Below are 24,283 nucleotides of genomic sequence, written 5' to 3'. Positions count from 1 at the left end.
TTTATAAATTTTTTTTCTTTTGTTTTGTTAGCATTGATGCATTAGCAACTGCTCATCCAATACACATCTTTACATTTACGAAGTGTTCAGGAATCATTGGTAATAAAAAGTTATATTATTAAAAAAAAAAAAAGGAAAAGTTGTGGCTGGCAGTCTACTAATTAGTTCAATGATTATTGATGATATACCAACTTGAGGTTAAATTTATAACGCCCCACCCAAAATAATTTTGAAATGAGAATTGTATACTAATTTTCTGTTGTACATTCATTTTTCACATTGAAAATTGTTTTATCCATTTCTTGGAAAAGTATAAAAACTGTGTGATATTTATTTAACTCATGACATCAATAAGAAAAAATATAAATGTATAAATATGGAAGAAATTTACTCAAAATTCAAAATATACAAAATAAATAAGTGACATATTTACAAGATAATGGTACAAAAAGCATATTAATGTAATAAATTGAAATATCAAAACATTCAAACTAAGAATATTAAAACAATTTAAAAGTCTTTGGATATGGTAACTACTTATATCATAATTTTCTCCTTCATGCTGAGTGAAAAAATATAACTGTAATAAACTGCTATGCTGATGACATCAAGGAAAAAATGAATTTCTAAAATTATTATATATGAAAAAATTAAGTGAAATAAATATTGTTGAAGACTTAATTTTATAGTAAACCTTTATCTCTAAAAAGATATTGATTTTCACGTGATAACATATCTTCAAACTTACATTAAATAAAATGAACACAGTTTAAAAAACAAAGCATTGTATTTCTATATTTATACTTATCCTAATTATGAATTAAATTAGCAATCAATAGAACTGTCTCAATGAGGTATTAAAGAATGTTGGTTTTGATTAACTGAACTGTTCACTGAAATTCGTTCAATCTGAAAATGACAAAAAAGAAAAGAAAAGTAAAAACACATATATGTAATCATTACAGGTATGTTTTTGATTTATAGATATTCAAAAGTGAACGTTTTAAAAATATATTATTACATCTGTTCAAAATAATTGATAATTGTAAACTGTTAAGAGATTGTAAAGACTAAAATAAATAGATCAGATAAAACAGAATAAAATAAAATAAATATGATTGAATAAGTTTTTTTGTTAGTGAAGCAAAAGCATTCATTAGGGGAAAGATGCCTAATTTTGGACATTCAGTAGCCACTGGAATCATACCAACCATAATGAAATATCCCATGAGATATTTTCCAGTAGTTTGCATATTGAAACCATTATAACGTTTTGTGGTGAGCCCTAGTGGCTGGGCGTCATGGGCAGTACCATAGCATTCTCGAGTCTTAATCTTTATGATTGATTACATTCATTAAGACACATGATTGCATAGATTTAGATTCATGGGAATATGAACTTTTTTTAAATTAACTTAGAATTACATCAGTTGATGGAACCAGAGATGTTTTTTAACTTGATTTTTTCCTAAGATACAATACAATTAACTGTGTTGAGATTATTCAAATTAGGCTTCAGCCGACAAATTATTTAACATCTCTGATTCTTATAATCAAAAATCCAGGATACGAAAAGTAACTTATAGATATGAGGATAAATCCTTTAGGAGAGCTTTACATTTTAAAAAAACATTAAGTAAGCCACTAAAAACAATTAAACCAGAATTTTACCACCAAGCCCTTTTTTATCTCCATTTTACCAGACTAATCATGGATAAATTAATGTATTTGAATACTTTAATTAAAAACACATTAATTTTAATTAAGAAAAGTTAAATTTAATAATAAAATATCAAAGAGAAAAATCAAACTTTTTTTTTTTTGCTGAAACACCATACTTATTATTATTACTTTTTTTTACATCGACATGCATTTGTTCATGATGTTCAAATATACGTTTGGTATCTATATTATAGCCATGATGAATATCAACAATCTATATTGAAACAATGGCAAAATAAATAAAACAACTTATGAGTTTTATTCACCCAGACTAACCCCCCAACTAATCTCACCCTAAATTTAACTATACATAGCTAATGATCATACCTTAACAATTTTAATTTATTAATATATATTATGCATTTATATGAATAATAAATTGTTATTCTTGTAGTATGTTAATTAAAGAGCAAAGAGAAAGAGTTAATAACCTCTAAATTACTATACCGGTGGTGGTATGCCATGTACTCTGAATCTATAAAGGCAGGTATATTCAGGATGTCCATGATTACTTTCAACCTTCAATTCAACCAGGTCGATGGTTTTGTCATATTCCTACAAAAACAAAATATAACAATATATTCATGAATATAAACTGGATTAGAAAAAAATTAAGATAACAATGTTTAGTTTTTTGGGACATTAGTTTATGTTTTTATAACTCAAATTCAAAACTAAGGTTAAATACACCTATATGACACATATATTTAAACACAGTATATTTACTATATTATATTATAAACACATATATTTAACTTTTGTTTCATCTAATGATCAAACCAATCTTCTATCTACTATAAAATCTTTTCTACTATCCTTGAAATTACTAAGATGAAATAGACATGTTATTAGGCAAAATGGAAGAAGAGTAATCAATTTCCATTCATTAATAGAATAAAATTGCAGATCCACTTGAAAAATTAAACTAACTCAAGGTTTCAATGCACACTATACTAACCAGTTCACTTTTAGTACAAACAAATTTTTCAACCATAAAAATATTTTGAATAAAAAAAAACTTTTTATCTAACTACAGATGTGTAATTGAATATAATTTTAGTTCAAGTATTCCTTGGCATAGTACAATTAAATAAAATATAAAATTAGTCGAATATCTACATATAAGACAATAAATATAAATTAGCATGTAAAATATTAATAAAGTTGCAATGTAATAATAAATCAGTAAAATAGTTTCATCCAAATTGTATAAATTAACTGCAAGCAGCCTACAGATAAGCATCAACAATTTGTCATTGATTCTTCATTTGTACTTCCACACATAATTTATGATTCACTAATCTCTATAAATATTAACAGTTCTGATTAATAATATTTTATAATTGGATACTTATTAGATTTCATTGGGCCTTTTGCCAAAAGTGAGCTATTTTTATAAAAAATAAATAATTAAGGGGATTAGTTTTAAAAACTAGCTCGAAACATATTCTAAAATTTTACAGGAGGGACACAAACAAGAGAATGTGACATGTTAGACCAACATAATCTTATGAGGTTGAAACCATTTTTAAACCGTATTTAGGTGCTTCATTTAATACAGTTTTGCTTGGTGGTTATCATGAATTTGTCAAAAATAAGAACATTTTGTGAGTAAAGTGGATTGAGTCTAGTTTGAAAGTTATTATCTCAATCAAATGATTAAGGTAATGGTTTTTTTTTTGGTGTAATTTTAATGAGACAAATTGCTCATCATTATAGATGATTATTTGGTAAGTAAATTAATGTAATATTAATTAACCTGAGTAAAGTAAACAGAAACTTGGGAGTTGGATGGGTTACATAGTCATAGTACTGGTTATCCCTTCATTTACAACAATTTATAAATGATATTATAATTTGATAATTTCAATATTATTATTACATTATTCTTATAGATAACTAGAATCAGGGGATTCATTGGGGGGCTGAGGGGAGGGAATAACACTATGAACAAAAGTCATATAAATATTATTCATTAGTAGATTAACAGTTAGTTTATTCATTTCTACAGGAAGGTATAGGAAAATAAGACTTCCTTTGTTAAACTCATTTATGTTTTAAATTAAGCATTTCATATGTTTTTATTATACAACTTATAAAAATTTTATCATAAAATCTCTCACAAAGATGTTCAGATAACTGGAGCCAAAGTATTGCGTATTATATAAAGTAATAAAATCTTGGAAATAGTATTTTATAATGTGACAATAATAGTTTATATTTATATAAATGTGATAAGATTTAACAATAGGGAAGACAGGAAATTAGAAATCATTACTAGATACTGATATATCTAGTATATATGATTTTAATAAAAGAAACCTACTTTTTCAAGTAAATAGGTAGCTACAAATAAAATACAAGATCTTAAAAAATAAATATTCTTTGTTCTTATTATTTAAAATTTTTATTCAGTAATCTTCTAAATAAATGAATAAAATAACTTTTGGTTATATTTTATTTTTATTACGAAACAAAAAAAGGGTTCTTTTATGATTAAAATACTTAATTTTGAACTCTGCCCAATGCTGGTTATATGTAGCATAATAAAAAAATTAATTAATGGATATTAATGAATGGGCAATTATAACTTCCGATAATCTTCTTTATTAAGTTTAAAAAATAGCAACATGGATGCTAAAAGAATAACACAAGTATAAGTAGATCAAAGATCTGAAAAATATCACTTACCAAGGCCTCAAATTCTTGAAGGCTTTCTCCATTATCTAAGAATGTAAATCTTCCAAGCAATACAGGGTTTTCATCTTCTTCACTATCTAAGGCCTGTAGAATTTTCATATTGGTAAAACATATTATTTTAAAGTATTTATATACAGAAACAAACATAATTAAAACAATACATAAATTAAAGTTTTATCAATATTTTAATATAAAGTTTATTAGTTATTGCTCACCCAAACAGAGAACTGTTTCGGAGCTGACAATATGTGGCCGTGAAGAGAAAGTTCTCGAGGAGAGTGTTCAATAGAGAATCCTGTAACTTTTATTTTGGTTGCTAGATGAAGGGTAACTTGGGCGTATGAGCCTTCAAATGCCCAACACTCTCCTGGCATAACTCCAGGCTAAATGGGACAAACACAAAAATTTCAAATGAAGCATAATTTAAATTTTATTTAAAAGAGGAAAATTAAATATTCCAAGAAGGCTTACCTTTATTATAGTATCGGGACCATTAAATACATCCCATGGCAATGGCAAACCAAATAAATAAAACTTTGCAGTAGTTTTAGAATAAGCCTGTGTACACCTTACTCGCACAACATAACCACCAGAAGACTGGAGAGCATAGTCTGGTTTCCCTATAAATAAAATAAAATAAATAAAAATATTAACAAAAAAAAATTTAAATAGATATTTCAGAAAACTTAAAATTAAATATGATAATGTCTATGTAAACAGAAATAAATATTGAGATAAGAAATTAATAAAGTTGCTGATAAAATTGTAACAAATCTTCTCATTTTAATATAGTTAAATTGTATGAAGGGGAAGGAGAAGATAACTATAATATTTAATGAAAACTTTTTTTTAAAACAACCTAAAATTACAATTTCATAAAATTTTTTTAAAAAATACCTGTTCTATCGGCATGATATTTGGCAACAGCCTTTTCAACCATTTTAGTTGGAGTACCCACAAACCCTCCAACTGCTTTTTCACCAAATTCATCAACAGATTTTCTGATATCTAAAAAAAATTTAATTTAGTAGAATAATTCTACTATTGCTATTGCTATTGATAAATGCTATTGGAAATGAAATTATTATAAAGATCCTTTTATAGTTGTTTGACTTGAAATAAGAATAATGCTGTGAGCGAGTTAAATGTATCCAGTTTTTAGATGGGTGCATTAAAAATTGTTAGGGATCTTACGTTGCTAAGGAAGAGGAACAAAGAGAAGTTTATTGTGCTAGGCCAAGATGATTCAGGTGCTACTCTCATAGTGATATATTTTGTACCGAATGGTCCTTGGCTCCTGGCTTAAAATTATTTTGAATAGCTACATGGGGTACAATTCACTAATAAACCACTCATAACACAACTATTTTACAGTGAACCAAATACTAAACTTTGGAAATCCTTTTACAGAGTACATCTTTGTAGCTTGGTTTTAAAAGGGCCAATGTCAATTTTTTTTTTAAATTTTGAGTTTTTTATAGCACATATTTTCAATTTAGTAAATATTAAATTCCATAAAGGCCAATGTTGAAAAACCAAAATAAAATAGCTTATATTTTAAAGATTTAAAGCATGTTTAGGTTATATTTTGAAGATTTACTAAATTGAAAACTTTTGGTATAAAAACACAAAATTTGACATTGGCCCTTATAGAACCAAGCCAAAGATATATAGAGAAAGTAAAATAGGATGAATGAAAAATATTGGAACAGAAACCCAGGACCATATCATTATGATTAAATTAAATCAATGCATTAAAGGCTACTTCAAGAAAGGATCAAGTTGCATCATCTCATATGTATTTAAAATGATCAATTTCATGTTGAATAATATATAATTGCAGCAAACAGCCAAAAATAAATGGGGTATACAAAATTAGAAATAAAGAGGAAAGTAAGTTAAGGATTCTATCTCGGAAAACCAGTTATGTAGAATTCCAAATGGCAATAATGACTAAAATAAAATTTTCACCAGATCAGATTTTCACAAGCTCACTATAAGTCATAGTTTATTTGTGTCCTGAACACCCAAACGCAAACATGTGGATGTACACACACACACTCAAAAGTACTATTCTCACAATCAGATAAATCACCTACTAATATTTCTTTTTTCATTATTCATTTTAGACATATTTTATTTTGATTAAATTTGTGTCAGATAATTGACAATTATGCAACTGAAATAAATATCTGAACACCCAAGTGCTAGAACTCCGAACATAATTCTACTACACTATATGTAATACCGAATAGTACGCTTTTACTATGTATTTGTTTACGTTTGCACCCTTATAAGCTAAAATCAGTTCTTTATTGAAATTATCTCTGTTTGGTAAAAATTAGAATTTAATTTATTTAGAATTGAAAGAACAAGAATCAATAACTTTCTATAATATACAAATGACAAATTTAACACAACATGCATAATCATCAAAGAAAATACCTGCCAATTCCAGCTTTATTTCATCTTCCAATTTAGTAAAGCGGTTTTTCCAATCACCCTTAAACAAATAAGAACTGGGATATATTGAATAAGTCAATACAAAAAAGGAATACTAAAGTAACTATACTAAAATATGAAAAAATACCTCAGTTAAAAACATTAATATCTTGTAAATTAAACTTATGATAGAAAGTTATAATTCCACAAACATTTAGAAACTTACATTTCAAAATAATCATGTCTGATCTTATCTACCCTACTATACCAATACTATCACTCATACAAACTTACCTCAAATGACCCACTCATTTTTTTAATATCTTCTGTTAGTTGTTCCATCTAAAACAAAAGAATTTTTATAATTGCTGATATAATTTGGAAGCAGTAAATAACATTTGTAAGAAAATATTATATTTTTGATGGCAAGATTGTTAATTTTTTCAACCACAATAGTCGATATTAGCGAAGAGACTATTTAAATGGCTTTAGCCACAGTCGAAATTATTATCAACATTTTTATTTTACTTATATATTTCTTTTAAACCTATTTTTATTTATAACTCATTTTATGTTTTATTATTTTACTTTCTTTTTAGAGGCAAACCCATTTGAAACCTCTCACAATATGATTGAATAATTAATTATGTGTGTGTGTTTGTTTGGCTAAAAAAAAACTTAATATTTTCATTCATAATTATAGTATAATCTGTTGGTATTTGTTCAAGAATAAACATAGTTGTAATAGACCAATAACGAGTGTAACTAATGGTTCATCTATCATCATTACAATAAGAACATGCAGCAAATAATAAATTTTTTGGTTATAAATATTAATACTGGCTTACTTTGATTGTGAATATTATAACTACCTTACTCACTACCACTAAAAACAGAATATTAACCAACAAAAGCAGATACTGGTAAAAGCCAACATAACCAACCAACTTAAATGTATAACATGTGTTTTAATTAATTGATATTTAATTAACATTCCAAAAGCAGATACTGGTAAAAGCCAACATAACCAACTAACTTAAATGTATAACATGCGTCCTAATTAATTGATATTTAATTAGCATTCCAAAAGGAGATCTCTGCCACAATTTACCTATGTAGCTACAATAAATATTGTAATTCAGTTTTAATTCATGCATTTAGAAAACTAAATCTATCAAAAATAATAGGAACTTAAACAAGTACAAATCAAATAAATTAAGTAAATTTCTACCAAAAGCCATTATATTAATATTTTGATGTGTCAACCGATTATTATAGTATCAGCAAGTTAGAAACAAAAAAGGTGCATTTATATGGCTAGGATCAATAGGGATGGCAATGTGGTAGAAAGTCAAGCTAGTAATATTTATTTTTGAGATAACAGTGTAGTTATCTTTAGCAATATGTCCATATTGCAAAAATAAATTGATATTGTAGCTGATTTGTTGATAATATCTTTGAATGATATAACAAAAGAAAATGTTGACAATGAGAAAGGGTTGAAAATCAAACAAAAACAATTCAGTTATTTTTTTTTACTTATTACAAATTATGTATAGGTGATTGATTACATGTAAATTAGAAGTAGGTGGTCCAGGTTGTTGTCAAGAAAAAACCTTTAAATTTGACGAACTTTCTAGAATGCAATCCAGACTGTCACTAACAATTTTATTTTTATATTAAACATGATTTACTTCTGGTTTGCCTAATATCAACTAAAGACTTTCCAGGACCTTCTCCTTCAGGAGAAACCTAATTTTTATAGCCTTGATGTTTAAAATTCCAAAGAATTCCATCTATTTCACATGATTTTCTAAATTTTAATGTTTCCACTTCACTACACTTATATTTCCTATTAAGTTTAGCCATGTTATCTACTAGCACGACTACAAGTTGGAAGATATCCTAGTCCGCTGGCATGAGGAAAGCTCTCTTCACATTGTTATAAATCTTTACAAAGTGCAAGTGGTATACTCGTGCTGGGAGGGAGGAGGGTATGCTGACGTTAGTCAGCTATCATTGCGTAAATGCACCTTAAGGGAAATGAATAAAAGGTTGAAGTGGAAACAATTAACTAATAAATCATAGTTTAAATTTTTTTTTACCAGGCAAATAATGTATAATTTGTGATATATATTATTATAATATCATAATGAAAATTATTAAAATAAGACATGCGAGTAGCAAATGTCAAGTTAGTATTTGTTAGTTTCTCACAAGCAAGGCAGGCAGTTGATGATTTATAAATAAAAATAAGAAACTTCTCTTACATCCCTCATTAAGAACCTCTCATTTTAAGGGATACAGCTTTATTTCATATTTTGTTAGTGAAAAATTACCTGTTTCTGTAATTTGTCTATCCTTAAAGACATGTGATTTTCTTGACCAGCTAGTTCCTTTTTGATTCTTTCTATTATCCCAGACTGTAAAGTAATCAATTCTTCCTTTGTTAATTCCCTGGAAAAATTTGTAGCGACAGGAACAAGAGGAGCAGACAACTTCTCTGTAGCTTTGACACTGACAGCTTCATTCTGAAAGATATTAATTTTTAATTAAATTACATAATAACTTAAGAATGATTAATAACTAATATTTTGAAATTACCAGGACTGAAGTCTCTGTAGTATTATACATTGTTAAAAAAAAGGCTGCCAGTTGTTGGCAAATCGTAGGAATAAATAGGAATGAATCTTTGACTAGACATAAAAAAGAAGTAAAACTACCAATAATCCAGGAAATCAACTTCATAGGAATGCTTTCTTCACTTGTACTTTCAGTTGTTTTTTGTTCATTACCTAAAATTAAAAAAAAAACTTTGCAAAAGTTTATCAACAATATAAATTTAAATATTAATGTTACCAACAAAAGTAGTACTGTCTGACAATTGGTAAGGCAGCATTGGTGTAGGGAATGTAATTAAAAGACTGTCATGTCAATTATAAATAAAATTTTACACGATAAAAAGACAAATACAATTTTAGATAATAGAAAATGTTCTACTTTTCATTTAATATGAAAATTTCTTGATACAGGTAACTAAAAGAAAATTTAATCGTAATAAATAAAGTTGTTCATATAACTTGATAATGCAAATTTTCTCTAATAACCTCATATCATAAAAAAAAAGAAAAGAAAAATATGTTATTCAATGTTTACTCTTCCATGCCTTTCAGCAACACAGGATTTATAGCAAAAAGGTAAAACATAGGGATGCAGATGCTCCAATGAAAATCATTACATAACTTTTAACTATTTTGCCTGCTCAGTTCACAATTATCACGAAACCACATTCTCATCTCCAGGACAGCCTCTGCCTTCTTCTACACATCTTAGAGACTCAGGATTCTTACCATGCTGAATTGAGCAGGACTTACTGCGATTTTTCATCCATACACAAAAGTTCTGTTTGTAGTATAGGTATGATAACTATTGATTTTTTCTTTTTCTCAGACATCATTTCTATGTCATCATTACTGAATTGAAGAGTGAGAAATTCTTCTTCACCTCATCACAACACATTTAGATTTTTTGTGAAAGTCAATTCTGTTATTACTTTAACTGAAATATGATTATCTATAAAGCTGCCAGAAGCCTTGAAGGATATAAAACTAATAAATTTTTAAGGCTAAATAAAGTACATACATATATTTTTAATATTTGATCTGAAAAAAAAAAAATTCTGTAGTCTAAATTTATTCTAATAAACTATAATTTATTACTATGGGCCTAGAACAGAGAGGGAAGGGAGCAATGAAAAATGCTGAAAAGTCTAAATTATTTCAGTCTTAAGAAACTTAGTTAATTTTATTAAATATAATTTGTAAGTCAAAATATACTATAGTGATAATAATAAAAAATAGGTTATATGAGTGATGATAGGGGTCACAAGGATGGTTTTAATCACTGTCAAAAATTACACGAAATAATATTTATTTTACTTGTTTCAGTTAAAAATTTGGGAAAAGATTGTAACAATAGCAGCACAAAAACACAAACAGCAATAATCTGAATTTTTAAAGGTTATTAAATCCCTAAAACATAACCTTAACCTACAAAATGTTTAGTCTCATATCTTGCAAAAATTTTCAAGAAATAAGATCAAAACAATATACTTGTTTAAATGAAAATAACATTCAACTAAGTTTCATGTTTTTAGACCTTTTCTTCTTTCTAAGTTAATTTAAAAAATACTGCATTTTCACATTATAATTTCACACCTAAAGTTTGTGTAGTTTACTTACATCCTCAGGTATGAAGTATATATGATATCGATTATAGACAAGTATGTACTTACTACCTACCAGGTTATACATACAAGCTTTTAATTATAAAGATCACAAAAAGAAATAATGTTCATATACAAAACATATTCAATATTTTTCTAATCACAACTTTTTTATGTCCGTGTTTCTTGTTTTAATCGAACTAACATGCAAACATTTCATAGATAAAATCCTATCATTTGTCTTTCACCCATTAGTAAAATTACTCATAATAGTAATAACAGCTTTATTCCCATTGTTTACAGAACTGAAAGCCTCCCCATAGGTCCCTATTCTTGCCACAGTAGCCCAACGGTATCCCACTCTTTGCATTCATCTCATCTTGCCATCTTGTCATAGGTTGTTCTCTCTATCTCTTGTGTTCCCTTGATATCTACTCTTTTGGAAAATCTTCCTGTAAGTTGTCACGTCTAGCAACAAGACCAGCCCAACTTCATTTCAGTTCATGTATTTCTTTTGGTAAACCTTTGTTTTTAATTTGAGACTGCACTTTCTGTAACTGATGCGATATCTATTTGATATCTATCTGAAACTATTTGCCATTACTAATAGTTTGCTATTGACTCAGGTTCACTAATAATATTATAAAAGTCACTCATTTCAATCAAATCTTTCTTGATACTCTATTTGAGATAAATCATTTGGCTCTTAATTTTTTTTTTTGAGAATACCATGCCAAAAGATATAAACAGATAATTTTTCAACTGAACCACAAGATAGATAATGTTTCCTTTAGATTAAGAAAATTTCAAAGACATAACTTGAGGATATGATTGCTGAACACTTTCAGGCCCAGGTCCCAGAGTAGCCAGATTTGATTACTACCTCGGTCAGTCAATATTTACATAAAAGCAGTCCTGAGAAATAAATCTTGAAATTACCACTCCATGGCTTAATAAGATTTCAATAAGTCTTATTGCCGGAAAAAAAACACAAATAATAATAATAAAATAAAAAAAGATGTGACTTCTGGGGATGTGGAGTCAGAGGCTGTAGTAAAGTGGAAGTTATTATTTCTATTTCTCCTAATCTAGTTTTTCTAAGCTGTCAACTTAGACCAAAATGCCGGTATACATTAAACATTATATTTCATTACGCTATGCTTTATAGATTTCATAAATAGTTAATTATATCACTTCATAAATAAAAAATGAGAAAAGTTAACGGAGATAATTTTTAGATACAATAAATATTAATATTTTCTACAAAATCTTGTTTAGCAATATTAATGTTTAAAAAGACAGTTTTTTAATTTTAAAAAAAATTAAATTAAAGATTCATTAAAAGAATAAAATGATATTTGTGGCAAGTCATATCAATCACTGAATTAATTTAGTGAAAAAGTTATTAAGATAATTGTGTAAAGAGAGAGGTGTTTAAACCAATACCAATGCTGCTGCTACCAATTATATACCAAATCATTCTAGAGTTACACCTAGTAATGTTTAAATTTTTACTCAAACTTGATTAAAATAGGAAATTTGTTTATATTTTACTAAGTTTATTTATGGGAACAAGCAATGAAGTTTTCAAGAAAAGATAAAGATAAATGAACTTACATCGACTGCTGGTACAATAAAATACAATGTTAACATAGTTTGTTAATTATTTGCTGATTAAACTATCTTAGTTCTAAATTGTTAGTTCATAAATATTAAAAAAGTTTCATTCTTAGCGGGCTAGTTATAATAAATGAAGAAAAGCTGGAAACAACTAAACATAAATTCGAATAACCAGTACACCAGCTTTTCTGCAGTCCAAAAAAAAAAAATGTATATATACAATAATGAAAAAGAGGATTCTGAACTGTCACAACAAAACAAGAACTAGACATTCACACATTTTTCTAAGAATCAGACATATGTAATTTATATCATATGAATAGTATAGAAATAAAATAATTAAACTAAGTGATTTTTAAGTTATTACCAAATCCAAAAATTGAGAAGAATAAAAATGGTAAAAGAAAAATGAGAATCAAAAGGGGTATCCTTAAATTGCTCATTTGTGACAAAGATGTGATAGCTTTCATAGCTGTAGAAAATGTCATAACAATGGTCCTATTGACTAAGGTCAGAAAGTTCCGAGTTAAACTCCTCATAGTTGTCCAACTACTTGCTTCTTTTTGTTGATTGCTCACTAAAATAAGAAACAAATCAAGTGTAATTTCTGCAGATAACCAAACAAATTAATTAATACAGTATCCATATACTATTTTCAATAACATACAAATATTATTAATGATGTTCTGCCGTGCTTCCACATTCTCGTAGTCTTCTTTAGAGAAGAAATTTTGAGAAGAATTGTTAATTTTAGTGGAGGAAATAAATGAATCTGAGAGACTGAGGTTTGCTGTTGAGTCATAATTGTTAACAGTTCTTGACCTGACATCTGAAAAAAAAAAATAACTTTTTTAACATACTGTTCTGATTTAATTTTAGGGAGTTGAAATAAAACACAAAGTCATTTTAATAATACTGTTTTATGTGTTCTGCTGATGTGTTAAAATAGTTTTTACTTTTTACATATATCATTAATGTACGAAATCAAGTTTTTAGCTTAAATACAAAAATAATTAGTTTTTATATTAATAATAAGTTTAAAAATTTCTATGAAATTGGTAATCATATTTCAAGCTTTTTTGAGAGCATTTTCAATTTGGTAATTGATAAAGGCAAAAAAAAAACTTTAAAACAATTCTAAATGATAGAAATAGAAATAGGTAACATACCAACACTGCGGTTTATGAAAGATGAAAGAGGATGACGTGAAAGATTGGGTACTTTAGGGATCCCAGGGCTGATTTCTTTATGGTAATCTGGTGACCCCGGAAGGTAACAGTAATCCGTCTTTGGAAAAACACTGATAAGAAAAAAAATTAATTATAATTATACAATATAAGATTCATAGGAATGCAACATCAAGTAAAAAAAAATACTTATATTACAAAATTGTAAATAAAACTATTTATGATTGTTTCTACAATTGTAAAATATTAAAAAAAATACCAACTTTCTTAATAAAGCTAAGATATTTAAAAATAATAAACAGTCAATGATTGTTTTGGAATTTTCAACTATTTTATCACTGATTTTTGTCTTTTTATAATTAGTTCACATTAAAATTTAATAAAATAACCTTTATTTGTTATATAAATCCACAAATTTGAACTGGCAAAGGGTGCTTAGTGTTGAAACAGGATTCTGAAAACTTGTATTATATCTTTAGCCACAAGAAGTAACCAGATTTTTGGCTACTAGATATTTTATATGATTATATTTTGATTCAACACCACAACTGGGAGAGACATTACAGATAAGTCCCTGACAGAGAAGAAATTAGAAAAATAAAGTTGGTTAATCCATCATGGGATATTGAAAATAATTAATTTAGAGTTCTATATATTTAAATTATAGATAAAAATATCACATTTACAATGGACCTAAAATATATATATTTTTTTTATGATAACTTTTTTAACAAAAATAAATAAAGACAATATCTATTCAGAAACACACAGGACTGTAAGAATTTATGAAATTCTAAGAAAATATTGCATGTTTTTAATTTACACATCTACAAACATATTTTTAATGACATATAAGTAAATAAGCTACTCTAAACAAATGATAAATTAATATAATCATAATCATATTTACGTGTCACTTACTAAATTATTTCACAAGCAGTCGATTAAACTTACCTAATTCTATATTTATGCATTACATAAAAATAGAAATAATAATATAATAGCTTTTGGATTAAAGCTAACGTAACATTGAACACAATAAAGATAAAAATAAGCATAAGTTATAACCTAATAGAAAAAGAATGCTCTGTGATCTAACGACACAGTAATGGAACTTGTTAATATTCAAACTAAGTGTAAGATTAAAACAAATTAAAAATTATTTACTGTAAAAATTATTGTATAATTAATTTTAATTATTTTTAAAAATATTAATGAAAAACGTTTGTTAAAATAAAAATAATTTACAACATAAGTATTGCAATAGATAAAAGATAAACTACATTTAAATTATAAAATCAATATGATAACAGCCTCGTTAACGGCTAAGGTCACACAGCAGGGATCACAAAACGTTGGCCTCAATAGAGAAGGCAACATCCAACCAATAACCTTGAAACTGCAACCATTCTAGAAATAAAACTATCAAACAGTTTGCTAAAAATAAGACCGATAATTTTCACCAAATTTTTCAAAGTGTATAAATAGAACAGCAACAACTCGAATGGGTACAAAGATAAAAAGAAATAATAACTTTTGGAAAAGTTCCAGATAATCAATTGCAAATGGCTTAATTACAAAATAATATTTAAAATATAAGCATAAATCATCATTAATTTTTTTAAAAAACCTTACTAATGGCAAGACCTGGTTCCAGGTGGCATCTCAAAAGATCTAAATATAACTATGAACTCATTTTTATATTTAGCACAATAATGAGGCTTAAAGTATACATATATATTTTTTATTTTTTGATGGTTGCAAAGGGTAACATTTTAAGAAATATTATTTAAAAAAATAAATAAATAAAGAACAACTTACTTCCAATAAATGCCAAACTTTTTGTAAAATCTGAATATGAATCCTGGAGAACTGCCTCCTTCCTGTAGAAAAATAAAAAAGCAATGTAAGGGTGGGGTCTTAGGTATATTTTTATAAATAGAGAATGGATACTCCAGCAACTCAGTTCCAATTGTGAACTCTTCAGCTTATAACAATGCTGTGTCATTGAAGCTTTATTAAGTAAAATATAATAAAAAACCAATTAAAATTTATAATCATGAATTATGTTATTTTATATAAAAGAAAACATGACCCATTGATGGAAAAGAAATATACATGAAAACAAAAGAAATATACATTTTACAATTAAAATAAATACTTAAGTGATATTTATAATAAAAATAACGGCGACCATAAAAAGATACTTTTTACAGTAGTCTATTTTATTAAAAAAAAAAAATTCGTGATCACTTATAAATTAAAATAATATCTACTTAGCGTGTGATATCATAGATATACCTTGGTTATATATCATGAAATATTAATTTTTCTAGTTGAAAATAATAAAACCAGATTATAATAATATAATTTAATTAATAAATTAATCAACATATGCTCCTTGGGTTATACAGGATCTTTATAATGAATATATATATTTTTCAGGTACAGCTTTAGAATAGCTGTACTAATAAACTAGAAGTTATTAAGGAAATAAATTCTTGGAAAGAAATCTGTAAGTATGACATCAGGAGTTTCAAACTTTAGTCAATATACTAACATAAATATACTAACATCTTACAGAGTAAACTAATAGATTAATCACTTGCTGGTTTTTAGGTTGGGTATTGATTAATTATACTTTTAAGCTTTAAAGTTATACATAATTTCTTGAACTAACATTAGTAAACAAGAATAAAAAAAAAAAATCTAGAAACATAAAAACACTATTTTGATTAAAGAAGGGAAGGCATCAATAAATACATTTATAACAAATTAATCCAGATGATTAAAATATAAATTTATAAAAAAATAAAGAATTATTTTTAACAATACTTTTTTAGGAAGAGGTACTTGAATTAAAGCTAATTTGAGAGTAAATAGAGTTAAAACAACAAATAATACATCAACCAAATGAAATCAACACTACTCAATTTATTAAAGCTACCAGTACTTGAAATAAACAAACCAACCTTTTCTGAGGTAGAACTTAATTTTGTAGCTCCAATATTTCCTGAAGAGGTAGAGTGTCTTCTGTTGCTAGATTAAAACATGACATGAATGAACAAATATAAAAATCAGAAAATTATATATCACCATAAAATAAATAGTAAACCACCATGCAAACATAATACAATAAAGGGCAACTCTTATTGTTGCTAGACTATATCTCTACTTTATAAAAAATGTAGTAAAGGGTTTAAAAGTAAACAATGTAATAAAAAAATAAAATAAACAACTGCAATAACGTTGCAAAAATAAAATATTAAATAACAAAAACATAACCACAATAAAGATCAAACCGTTAGAAACCTAAAGTTAATTGAATTAATTGATCACAATACAATGAATAAATATATACAAGTTTGCAGACTACAAGCCTTTTAGATGGAACCATACAGTCTTCAAACCAATCACCATAAAAAAACAGTTAAGATATAGAATGTTGTACATACACAAGTTCGAAACAATGGCCAAATTATAAATGAAGAGCAATATTGATACACTAACCCTCTTGACACAGGGACATGGGTACTACTATTATTTTTTTCATGTTAAATCTCAAAAGAATTTGGGATATATGACTAATAAACCATAATCTGAATCTTTTTCTAGTAAGTGGTACAACTATTGTTATTAAAAACGGTTGTTTAAATGTTAAAAATTAAATATTAAGTTCATGTTAATACAAATTCAAGGAAACAACCCAAGACTGAGAAATAAGGTAAAATTTACAACTTTGTTTTAATATTTTATTTATTTAAAAAAATATTGCTCTTGTTCTTTATAATCCATAAAACTTGGCTAGTATGAAAAAGTATGCCAAATTTGATTTAAATCAAAGTAAAAATACTAAATTAGAATGGGGACATCTTTCTATAAAATCTATAGAAATAAGTGTTTAATATTTATATATACATATTTATTTCTTATTCAAACATTATTAATTTCCACCAGAATAAAAAAAATATATATAAAGACAATATTTATTTTGTTTTCCTTTACGGGTTGCCAAGAAGAGGATTAAACAGTAAGCAAAATTTAAAAAGTAATTGAAAATAATGTATTTTAAAATAATGAATCATCAAACTATTATTTACCAATAAAACAAATATTAAATATTCATAATTACAAATATTAATGTTAAAAATCAACTTCAGAAAGTACAGTAAAGTTACCAAATTTGGCCATTGTATAGAAAGGGAACAGTAAAGCAGTGCAACAGAAAGGAGGAAAACACAGAAGCAAGGCATCTATCAAAATCAGACATTTTTTAAAGAACAGTGTCCCTTTAGAATAATTGACTCACTGGATTTCAGCGATGAGGTCCCAAGCAAAGTCATATAAAGAGTTTCCAAATAAAGAATGACTCAACGACTTCTCTTCATTGGACCTGTTAAGTCAAAGATCAAAATAACATAATTTCTCTAGTTAAGCATTGTTAATGTTAAGTAAAAAAAAGTTATTTAACCCACTATCCATGAAAATAGGATAATCTTTCAATAGTACACAAACACATACACATACTAAAAACTGTAATATTCAAACATAATAGATTAGTTTTACTAATCTAATAATTAAAGTAACAGTATTACTTCGCAAGTACTCAGCGGGTCATACTTATCACAACATAGATCAAATCCTGAAAGTAGCCGAGTGTGTCCTGAATTAAATGGAGTTAACTGATCTTAAAACTAAATTATTTTCTCAATTTCACATATATTTTTAACGGTGTCTCAAAAAATAGCAATGAAGCAATCAAACATTTTATACTTTGTTTTTATCAAGGTTGCAAAGAGTAACTATTCAGGCTAGTGGATAAGGAGATGTGGTGTGTAATGACAACTAACTTTGTTTCTACTTCATATAGAATATGAATAATTTTTGACAACCATATTAGAATAGAATAAAACATTTAAAGCTCAGTATTATTGATAATACAATGTTGCATTAACTTCTATAATTTGTTTGCAATAACTTGCTCATCATTCATATTGTAATTTGTAGTAAGAATGGTATAAAAAAATCTGTTCAACTTTCACTGTAAAATGACACTGTTAGGTCTTTCTCTTTAATATGATCATAAAGTGTTAATAATATTTTTGGAATTACTAAACATTTTACCTCATTTTAATAAAATATAAATCAACTTATACTCAATCATACACATATACTGACAACTGTTTTCTTCAAAATTACTAAAATAATTTTATTATTAATATAATAAACGTTATTATATAAGAGTAACTTATATTGTATGTTACTGTTCAAGAAATAAAGTAATTCTTAACCGGGTATTAGTCCATGGTAATTCGACATAATTGGGCAGAACTTTACTCAAATAAATGAAATGAAAAGAAAATCAACTAATATTCTTTGACATCAGCATAAACACGAGACAATAGGCTATAAATACATATAATTAGTTGTTCCAACATCATGCTGAATCTTTATTGAATAAATAACTATTCATACCATTTATAATATCTACTACTAAAGTTCAAAACAAACTATAGAAAAAAAAAATTGTAACCTAACATAAATACACACATATGAATTGGAAGGTGTTGTCAGATATACTAAGTTGCTTTCAGGATTCCATTTATAGTATGATAGGTGTGAACTGCTAGATGTGTACTGCAATAATGGAGTAGTAACAAAGTTATATTGAATTCTATAATTTAAGTAATATTTAAAAATATTTTAATGCCATTTCATCCATATTTATAAGAGTTCATAAACACTTGAACTATTATATATTTAAGAATAATACAATCATGAAAAACTTTTGATTTAAAAAAAAAATCTATTTCCAATATGAAACTCAAATAGCATTACTATAATAAGATGAATAAGAGTATATAACTGTTCTATGATTTAATAATCCAGTAAAACTGTCATCTTGATTTACATACATTACATTTATATTATCGATGTGATGATCTAACCTGAGTAGATCATAAACAACAATTAATAATTGCTATAGCAACCATATAATTATCGTGACATCCCCAAACTAAATGAAGGTTGTCAACCAATTCGAAACAAAGAAATAATACTGATATGCAAAGTAATGAATATGTATTAAACAAATAAAATGAACCTAAGGCCCTTGTGAACAAAGCATTGGAAAAAAGATTGTGTTATCATTAAGAAAGCACTAGGTTTTTACAAAAACTCAATAATATCAAAGCATTATAGAATTAGGAATAACATTTTTAAATTATTTGATTTTTTATTATATAATTGCTTACATTGCCCAATCCTTTATGCAAATATGTACCTCCACTATCTTAATATTTCATTCGTTATCATTCATTGAAACAAGAATGTCTCAATATAGTGATATTAAGTGTTTTAAGAAACTGAAAAAAAAAAATTAAGCCTAAGGACTTGGAATTGCAAATAAATCATGATATAATTATATACTGTTATATTCATTTATAATTATATTTATAATTATATTATGAACTGTTCTTTTCTTTTTTTCTAAACCTGTAAGCAGCAACAAGAATAAAATATTTTTTTTTTTACACTTTACTAATACAAAATGATTAGATTATGATCCTCTGAGCAAACAATATTTTAACTCAGGAATGATATGGCTAAGTAAAATCCACTCCTTGTGAGTAATTTAAACTCTTCCCATAACCATGTCTAGAACATGAGTGAACTACCAACTATGTGCCCTCACCCGAATTGTCAACAGCCAAAGATTGCGAACTTTAGAACTCTTGAGTCTAACAATATTGGATAAGCTTTAAACCTCAGTGAGTTATATTTACCCACTACAATCATAATGATGCACTTGGCAGAAGTAACTTAAACCCAATGTTACCAATGAGTCTTTTATGTTGCTTATTAAATCTGCCTAATTGGCACCAACTGTATGTAAGGCAAATGCACCAATAATGGACTCCACCAATATTGGTCACAGCAAGAATTTCAAAACAGAAAGAATATAGGAATTGAATTTGATTGAAACTGTGAGGTTATGTATCTAACACATCTAGAAATGTTAATTTCAAAAGATTGAACCAACTGTTGGCACATGGAGGTAGGTTGATATTTAACATTTCTTTTTCCAGTTGGGTAAACAGGGGAATTGCATTTAGATGAGGCAAGCTGAAAGAGGTTTACCCTTCTGTTTTCTAGAAGAGGTGGCAATACTTAATTTAGAGGTTCTTGATTAAATTTTTTGAGGCAGACAATTTTTCTGATTATTTCATTCTGTTATGGTACGTTGACTGACACCACCATTGGACTAACTTGTCTCCCTCTCTTTTTCAGTTCAGTATCATTGTTATAATTCAGAAATTGTTTATGTCACAAAATAAAATTATTAGATTAAATCAATCCATAAACCATTTAAAATGTGCCTAAAATTAGGAAATGGCTTATGTGGTGAGTTTATGAGTTAGCATGCTCTTTTCATTTATATGAGTAAAATTTACTGAATGCAACCAGTACACAATTATGTAATAACGATACTATTCTAAAGTTAAAGGAATATTGTTGTAATTCAATATTATTACTAATGTAAGATGGTACTATTTTCACCTTTAATGATCAAACAAGGGAATTAAACGTTCTTAATTTTCCTAAGTAACTAAATTGAGACACTCAAATTCAGCTGCCTGACAGTGACTCATTTATTTGTTTAATGGTGGCTAAGTGTTTAGATTTAACTGTAAATTAAAAGTACAATTAAAGATTTTATAAACAATATTGTAATCCACCAAAGAAAGATTGCAATGGTATTTAAATATATCCAGTATTTTTATCAACAAGCAAAATTATAAGGTATTTTTATATGCTTTAATACTTATATTTACATATAATTATGAAGTTCGACCCGTAATGATTTAAAATATTAGCTGAAAACACATTTATTAGATGTAGAGTAAAATATATTAAGTTATAATACATAAAATATAAAAATAACAGTTAGTTATGTAACCAATTCAAACATTGAATACCAATTTAAACATACTTATTTAAAAAAATAGTTATTCAATTATAACAAATCAATTGTGAATAGACAAATGAAGTTATACATCAGTAAAATGAATAACTGAATAAATATATACAAAGACATTACAATCTTACCTAGGGACCTAAACACAATTCATGTAATGTGTAATTTTTTTAACTAAAGCACATTCTACAGAGATAGAAAGAAGTTGAAAGAAAAAGTATTTTTAAGTAATGCAATGAACTAGATATAAGAGATTCTGTTGAAAATTAATATGCTTTAATACAAATGACTTTATTAATTGTCATCAATAAAAATAAAATGCAAGTTTGATATTGATAAATTAATTATTCAGATTTCTTAACAACCTTTGCATAATCTTCAGAGAAATAAGTATTCTAGCTTCATGACAATTTTAATGAAGTTTAATAACTGTTAACAATCCAATTATTGACTGATATCTGTTATTGACAGTATACATTGTAAATAATGACTAATCAGAGAGGATTAAACAAAAAAATCTCAACTCTACTAGTAGTATATTTATATCGAACTGAAAAGGAAAACAATGATGACTCAGCCTAGAAACCATAAAGAGGGAAGAAGTACAATATTTGAAAATGTCAACCAAACATGATAAAAGACATATTGAATCAATCATTAAAATAACATGACACAACAGTAACAAATATTATATTTTTCAATCAAAATTAGAATCTAATTTATAAAAAAAAAAGAACTAAGATCACTTATCTACTGGTAAGTACTGAGATTTACTGATAAAAGATAAGCAATGATAGGTAAAAGTTTAATCACAGTTTGACAACTAACCATACCATAAAGGCAAATAAAAAGCAATACTTTGACAGTAAATACTAAAGAGGGTAATGATTATTTGGAACATACCTTAAGTCTACATATTCACTAAAACTCATTACATTCCATGATTTATTTGTTTCTTCTATTTTATGAACAACTTTCCCATTAGGTAGCTTTTGTCCATTAACTATGGGAGAAATATCACCATTAAAGGTACTTTTATTTTTTTTAAGTTTGACTGATTTAATTCTGTGGCTTTTAGAATCAATCATCATCAAACATTATAAAAAAAAAGTTAAAATGTCACGTCAATATTAAAATAAAAACTATAAATATATATGAGCGGTTCCAATATATATCAAAATAATTCACTAGTTAACACACATTTCACTTGATACCACGAACTGTTACATTGACAAACACACAAGACACGCCTTTAAACCTTAAAAACGTTTAAGTTGACAACCACTATAATCTGAAAATTAAAAAGAAACACAATAATAATCCATGCTTAGTAAAAAAAACAACAAACATAGATCTCAGCTAATTTCAGAATGACCCACTGAATGAGCAACAAACCTAAACATAGCATACAGATTGTGTCAACATTTCAGTCAAAACTAGACCACCAGAGCGGTGAAAAATCGATCTTGCTATCGATGTTTATTGTTAGCTTGAACATTAAAATGGATCAAAGCTAGGCAAAAATTAGTTTAAATAAAACTAATACTAGTTTTACAAAGATCTGCAATAGTTTTTAATGTAATACTAAGGCTGTAAAAATTGGTATGATTGAAGTTTGATTAGCAATTTTTATAAATCAAAACCTAAAATAAAATTGGGTTCATTCATATTTAATAATTGGGCTCATTATACATCTTGAGGTGAAAATGATTTTAATTGAGAAGAATTAATTAATGTTTCCATTGATTCTTATAATAAATTTCAAAAAGTATCATCAATAATATGAGAGTCCTAGAATAAAGTGATATGAATAACCATTTTGTTTATATTTATTCTGTTAGTGTAAATAGGTGGTGCATACATCACCAAATTTATTATAATTGTTCATCAACTAATAAGTAAAATTAAATTAATTTGAATTAGGATTGGGAAGAATAATTAATTGAGCAAAGGATCAGTAATTACCAGGTAACTGATGGAACTTTAAGATCATCTGAACTCATTATTCGAAAACAAACCAACTGAATACTGTTAATGGCCAAAGGTCATTCATTATGCCTTAAAATTAATAGATAGATGTTATGTATGCTATAAAACATATTGTTTATAATTTAATTAGTGTTGTTTTGTAATTTGTTTTGCTCAAATAATTGATTGTTTTTTTAAACGTAATATGGATTTTACCTAAATTAATCACTTATTAATCCAAAACCTTTTATCACAATATCAGTGTAATGTTTGATTAGCATATTTGTTTATTATTATTAGCAAATTGTAAAGATTTATGAACTACTTTGAGCTTATTTGTTTATTGACAATTGATATTAAGATATTTTGTGTTTGGTTAATATTATTAATTCAATTTCCAATAATTTCCAACAGTTTTATCTTATGATTTAATATTATTAT

The 24,283-nt window shown here is 26.5% G+C and overlaps 1 protein-coding gene across 14 annotated transcripts; it reads right to left on the bottom strand.

Moving 5' to 3' along the window:
- Nucleotides 1–768: 768 nt before the first annotated feature.
- LOC106680887 (SUN domain-containing protein 1) lies at nucleotides 769–23,892 on the bottom strand. Of its 14 annotated transcripts, none has more exons than XM_067047844.1 (17): nucleotides 23,840–23,892; nucleotides 18,206–18,289; nucleotides 16,869–16,935; nucleotides 15,718–15,779; nucleotides 13,879–14,009; nucleotides 13,377–13,538; nucleotides 13,077–13,286; nucleotides 9,469–9,659; nucleotides 9,204–9,395; nucleotides 7,159–7,206; nucleotides 6,868–6,925; nucleotides 5,320–5,430; nucleotides 4,894–5,042; nucleotides 4,638–4,805; nucleotides 4,414–4,506; nucleotides 2,170–2,277; nucleotides 769–909 (listed from the first exon to the last, which is right to left on the bottom strand). In XM_067047844.1, the coding sequence occupies exons 1-17, from the start codon at nucleotides 23,875–23,877 to the stop codon at nucleotides 847–849; spliced, it is 1,935 nt and encodes a 644-aa protein (XP_066903945.1). In that variant the 5' UTR covers nucleotides 23,878–23,892; the 3' UTR covers nucleotides 769–846. The 14 variants fall into 14 exon arrangements, with proteins under 14 accessions (XP_066903945.1, XP_066903946.1, XP_014276373.1 ...); XM_067047845.1 differs by having other exon boundaries at nucleotides 16,869–16,929; XM_014420887.2 differs by lacking the exon at nucleotides 23,840–23,892 and adding an exon at nucleotides 22,778–23,312 and having other exon boundaries at nucleotides 16,869–16,929.
- Between the last annotated feature and the right edge of the window lie 391 nt (nucleotides 23,893–24,283).

This window comes from Halyomorpha halys, unplaced genomic scaffold, assembly GCF_000696795.3.
Source record: "Halyomorpha halys isolate HHAL.00 unplaced genomic scaffold, Hhal_1.1 Scaffold297.1, whole genome shotgun sequence".
NCBI lineage: Eukaryota > Metazoa > Arthropoda > Insecta > Hemiptera > Pentatomidae > Halyomorpha > Halyomorpha halys.
The sequence above is the reverse complement of the archived record's forward strand: the minus strand, read 5'-3'. Positions and strand labels throughout refer to the sequence as shown.